The sequence below is a fragment of the Lepisosteus oculatus genome, chromosome 6 (assembly GCF_040954835.1).
Source record: "Lepisosteus oculatus isolate fLepOcu1 chromosome 6, fLepOcu1.hap2, whole genome shotgun sequence".
Lineage (NCBI taxonomy): Eukaryota > Metazoa > Chordata > Actinopteri > Semionotiformes > Lepisosteidae > Lepisosteus > Lepisosteus oculatus.
The window spans coordinates 4632306-4638305 of NC_090701.1; the positions used below are offsets into that span (position 1 = coordinate 4632306).

Genomic DNA, 6000 nt, shown 5'->3' on the forward strand with positions numbered 1-6000 from the left:
TTAATCCCATGATACTTTAAAGATGAGATGGGAGCCACTTCAAGCTTCAACACAGCTCCGAAACAAAAGGCACCCAGAAGCTTTCAAAAATGTACACGTCATAACGGCAACCCTCTGCATTATGCACGCCTAAGCAGCGCCTCAAAATAAATCATAAATTAGTCACGATTCCATCGGCTGATCAGGAACAATCCAAAATCACCCATGTCGCTTTTTAACAGCACACATCTGTCCATCCTCAATAAGTGCTTAGTCCAAGATGGGAGTCAAGAGTACTAAACATTCTGGCACAGCATCCTTATCGGGGAAGTTAGAACGTACCTTCTGTTGCCCAATCCAACCCATGGCTTCATTAAAACTTCTCCCAGGGTCCTCCCAGTTCATGCTGCCCTTCCGGCGCAGGGTGCCCTGCAGCAGCGAGTGGGCAGCACGGACCTGCTCCTTGAACTGCTGGGCGCTGGAAGGACAGGCCGCCGTCGTCACTTACACTTCACCTCTCCAGCTTTTATAAAACCTTACAAATCGCAGCTCGGCAATACTTCTGCGCCTCCAAATGCAGATGTCCCCATCGAACAGGGGGGCAAACTCTCTGCCGTGTCATTAATCTTGCGTTTTTAAAGCGATCATCCCCGAGATTGCACAAAGTAATAGCCACTCAAATATCCCCATATCCTTCTGCATGTTTCAGAACCAAAAAAAGTTGCATAAATAATACAGATTATTCATTACTAGCCAGTTTAACTTTTCCAAAATGTTTTTCTCACAAAACATGAAAATTCATAGAGGACACAACCGCGTGTAACTGAAGAAAGACACAGTTAGATGTTGAAGAAATGAATACCATCTCAATGTAACAAATTGCTAAGCAAAGAATTATGCTGTGTGCGATAGAAAAATACAACCGGACGTGACCTTTTCCGAGTACTTCCTTAATCTAACATTTATCATTTAAGCAAGTGCAAAAAATGGATTTCTTACCTCCTAGCCGCATGCTCAAAGGGCTGATTCAGAGACCTGAGCTCTCTTGCACATATATTGAGCTGCTCAATACTTTCATTTGACATTACCAGATATTTCTCAGCATCTGCCTTGCCTCTGCCTGATGATCCAGAATCTAGGTACTAAATACACAAGGGGAGAAACAACATTAATTTTTCATAAACTAGGTGCTCAACACTCACCACTCAGTATAAATAAATAGGATAGTCCTAGTTCTGGTCAACGAAACAGCACATCAGCTTTTGCAAAAATATAAAAAAGGACCACACTGATTTTTTTTTTTATTCATTTCATGGCCCACATGCATTAAGGCAATAGGCAACAAAATGGGTCTGGGACAAGCTGCCCTATCATGTTGTCAAAGACAACTGTCAAAACCCAGGGGCCTGCTGTTTCTTGTTACCTCTAGTACACTTAATGCAAGGCATGTATTTATAAACAAAGTAAAAGGTCTATTCTCATCCACAGAAAAACATGAATAACTGAGGAATCTTTCTACTCTCTTATTTCCCCGTTTATTCTTGTTTGGGGGATTCAGGTAGAAGGCAAATATATTTTATGGCCAGGCTCCTTCTCATAAAACACATGCCCTGACAATGAGGCTATGAGTCAGACACAAAAGAAGAAACTTCAAATGCTCTGTTCTACATTACGTTTCAACCAAAGAGGTACAGCCGTTTTAAAATAGCAGAATCTAAAATAAATATGTAACCAAATATTTAAACTAAAATATTTGCTGGGCAATTACTTATTGTTATAATCATTATTATTGTTTAGCAGAAAGACTAAGAGGATTAATAGGCATTTTTGTTGTAGTTTCAGTACAGATTCAAGAAACAAGAAATCATTATTGACTAGTAACTCATCAACACTTTTCTAAGAAACATTAAAAACAAGCATCGGTCAGTAAGCAACATTCTGACAGCTTCAAAATGTAATATAATTATAGACAAAGACTTAAGTTAATAAAAACAAGGGGAAAGCCAAGAATGTATGATAAACTTGAAGATCCAACATTTAGTAACACTCTGTAATGTGCACGCAAGCAGGAACAAAATGCAAATCTTTCTTTTCATGGCTAGCTTTCCTACTATTACTGCCATGTTATTTTAACACGTATGTCATTATACAAATACTGAGTAATCATTAACAGATGTCCACGTTTTGTGTAATTTTATGCATCATAATATATCTATTGCAAATTTAATGATTAAACTTCTTGAAAATCTAAGGTCTGCTCTTATATATATGTTGTACTGCAAACTGGGCAATTTGAGATTTTGGACTTAAAAAAAAAAACATGCACAGTGTTTTGAATTCCGAATATAAAAAGTGCACTTACAAACTGGAGATGGTGCTCTGCTCTTTTCAGATAATCCTGACATTGGTCCTGTAGAATAGCTACTCTTTGCTGGAGAGATTGAATTGAGCTGTAGAAACAAAGCAAGATAATTATTAACTTGGGCACCACCTTCCAATTTTCTGGCCAGAGTTTCTGAATCAGAGAATGTTGCTACTTATCAATAGGAACAAAACAATTCTCATGACCGCAGATGAATACATTAGAAAACAGCATTCAAACAACCTGCTAAATAGCATGGGAATTGTGTGTTATTTTTCTCCTCAAAGATAAGGGCTGGCTTAAGAAATATGAATAACACATCATTTGGAGAGAGTAACAATGACAACAACATCTGAGGATGAAAGAAGAACAGTATTTGATGGCTTTCTCGCATTTTGTCAGGAACCATTTAAACTGAGTATTTGAAAATTAAAAAGGACTGCTGGGACAATATTACACAATGCATTAAACACAAAGATGAAAGGGCAATCAATACAAATGACTCCCTGATGAAGACCAGTATAATATTTCACTATTCTTTACTGGCTTTTCTATCATTCATGACCATACAATGGCATCTTTTCAAGAAGTACACAGTAAAATAAAGCTTTGAATACTACAGTACATGAGAGGTAAACTAAAATTCATGGAGCTCTGCAGTGTGTCCTGGCAAAAAGTTGATCAAATCGCTCTGTCCAGGCCCTTTTTAAACTCAGCTTCATCCTCAGACAAATATCATTATCCATGTTTCCCCCCAGAATTTGAGATAATAACAAAGCATGAACGGCATTAATTATGAGCTGCTTAAGTGCAGTTTGAAAAGTAAAACAAAAGCTGTTAGGGAATGTCCCGCAGACATTATCTGACATACTGTATGTTGCTGTGCAAAAAGACACCATAAAATAATAAGGAGTTATAATTTATGTGTGCTGCAAGCATCAAAAATGTAATCAATGCTTCCAATAATGTTTTCTCTGATTACTGCAATGAGTATAATTGATATAGCTACATTTGAGAGAGAAGAGGGTAATCTTATTTTGACATTTTAATTCATATTGATGGCTACTTCCTTTTGGACAGCAATGAACTTTATGTAATCAAGGATGTATTTTTTCCGGTTACTTCCATGAATGTAAGTCACACTGCAGCAGAAAAAGCAAAGAAAATGATATCATTACACTTCGCTTAAGAAAGAAAATAAAGAAATACACCAAAAACACCTCAACAAAGTTAAACGAAATTTTGATTAAATCTCATCATCTACAAAAACATTAATCACAACGGTGATGTAAACATTAACCTCAATAGCCAAAATGTTGTTTTTCCCTTGTGCTCTGCAGCGAGCAATTAATTATTCCTGTTAATATAAAAATGTCTGGTAAACTGCTAACATCTTCAAAGATTAAAAGTGCAAACTGGAAGACAATTTTGTTCTTCGATAATCCGACACTTCTCTACATATTTTTATTAAGTAGGGTATTATAGATCAATGTTTTCCCAACAGAATCAATAGCTGGGTAGGCTCTAAAACGTCACCCCATGCAAAGTGGGGATTTCTTAGCATCAATTATTTTGCTCTAACATTTCGTAGTGTTATAACAATTCGCAAATAATATAATTTATGATCGACGCATCTTCTTATTTTCAGGTATCAACACAAATCGGTCACAAATGTTGCAAGCGGTCTGTCGCAATTCATTGCAATGGGAGGCATGGCATAAAAACTAAATATATATTGCAATGTATGCGTATTTTCTGTTTCGTATCCTCTACGTTTGTCAGGTTATTAGGGCGTGTGTTATCAATTAGAAACCATGCACGGGCATTCTTATGCTCTAACAATTTAGCATCAGGCATATCCACCTAGCACAAATTAATCAAGATATTCAAGAGAGTGATGCCTAGTTTTAGCTTATTCGTGTTGTTTGGCTGGCGATACAACACAGTGGCGCCTGTAGGAATGTATCAGTTGGCTACTTTTTATTCTTTCCGGGAAGGTATTACAATTGTTATTGCTAAAAACAGCGAAATTCACAAACTAGTTTAGTTCTTCCATCATCTCATTGTTCAGGCTTATATTTGTTAAAGACAATTCATATTGTCCGATTTTGAAGCCTTGCAAACTTAAATTTAAAAAAAACATCTGTAAAAGGATCATCACTGATCCACTAATTTGTAGAATGTACACTAATTGTATTTGTATGTCGACTTGTGGTACAGGTTCACGACATTAGTTTGGGTTACGTACCAACAACAATTATAAAAGTTTAAGACATTAACAGAATGTAACCATTTTAATCAGCTCAAGCGAAACAAGTCTATGACTATAGAGAACCACAGGTATATGAAGGCTCCGTTACATACGAGAACGACCATTTTAAAATGCTCAACCTTCAATTAGTTATTTGATGAACAAATGGAAAAAAACACAGTATTTTCTATATATTTTCCAAGAAGGTACAACATGAATGTGTCTAGGACGGAAAGTCTAATGAACTGCCCTGTCCTCCCCCATCTTTTGAAACTTTTGCGCACATAAGCGCGGATACAACGCCCATTTCAGAAGTGTGAACCTCGGACCTGCTCGTTTCCCGACGCTGAATTCCAGGCTGAAGAACAGGGAAACGTAAACATAACTTCAGCTCTCTGCGCTACATATCCTGTTTTTGCAGATCAACAACTTCGCGGGTGAAGGCGAGTCGACTGCCTCCCCACAAAATAAATCATTATTGTTTAGAAGCAAGAAATCTTTTATTTTAAGAGCAAATTCCCTCCCCTATTGTTTGCGTCTCCCGTCCAGTTTTGTTCTGCGGTTGCGCACAGCCCTAGTTTTTTTTTTTTCGGCTAAAACTGCTGAACTTTTAAATAGTCCTCAACTGCTGCACCTGTTCCACATTAAATTATGCAAAAACACAGAAATCGTTGTGTACACACCCGCCCTGCATGGTTCCTCCGCCACCTTTTAATTCAACCGGGATGTAAGAGTCCATATAATCCATGGTATATCCATTTCCTCCGCCGCGTACCTCACTCCGAATGGAGTAAGAGGTGGTGCCGGTGGTCAGATCAGGTCGTGAATTAGACCTTCTGGACATGGATAGAAGTCTGTTCTGCGAGTCGTATATACTCATCTTCAATATTTCTAGAAAATCAGATTCAATAAGCAGCTTTTCATAACTTCGTAGCAAGCAGAGGTACAACTCGACCTTCCCCGCCTCTGCATGCACAGAGACTGGTTGGAGATGACACGGAAGAATCCCTTTTTGGCAATACGAAACCACACCTAGTAAATTTTTAAACGCCTAACTGGTTTCTCTCCACGTCCACACCTTTAGTTTGCCTGGGGAGGTAGTGAATGGGGGAAGGGTTTTTTTCTGTAGTCTGAAGTAAATGTGCTCTAGAGATCAGTATTTCTCACGCTCTTTCTCAGCATTTTGTTGGGGAAAAGGAAGCAAGTTCAGACTAACTCCCAAAGAATATCAGGAATTATACAGATACACTATTTAATTGAAACGTCTACATTCTCTGACTGAGAGCTTTTTGGGGAAATAAATAAGATTTAATAAGAGATGTTCGAATTGACTGCAGATGGAGGTTAATTCGTGAAATGTACAGAAAGAACACAAACGTTTCGGCTTTTTATATATAAGGACTTATAT

General features: G+C 37.7%; 1 protein-coding gene across 3 annotated transcripts in view; it reads right to left on the reverse strand.

Moving 5' to 3' along the window:
• Positions 1 to 5587, reverse strand: part of LOC102691942 (desmoplakin-A) — a 29560-nt gene extending 23973 nt beyond the window's left edge. For 2 of the 3 annotated variants that reach the window (XM_069190906.1, XM_069190905.1), the window contains exons 1-4: positions 5276 to 5586; positions 2342 to 2429; positions 979 to 1121; positions 322 to 457 (exon numbers count right to left, since the gene is read on the reverse strand). In XM_069190906.1, the coding sequence (XP_069047007.1) occupies positions 322 to 457; positions 979 to 1121; positions 2342 to 2429; positions 5276 to 5472 (564 nt within the window). In that variant the 5' untranslated portion in view covers positions 5473 to 5586. Of the gene's footprint in view, positions 1 to 321; positions 458 to 978; positions 1122 to 2341; positions 2430 to 5275 lie in introns of all 3 variants that reach the window. The other variant, XM_069190904.1, reaches the window with a different exon arrangement.
• Between the last annotated feature and the right edge of the window lie 413 nt (positions 5588 to 6000).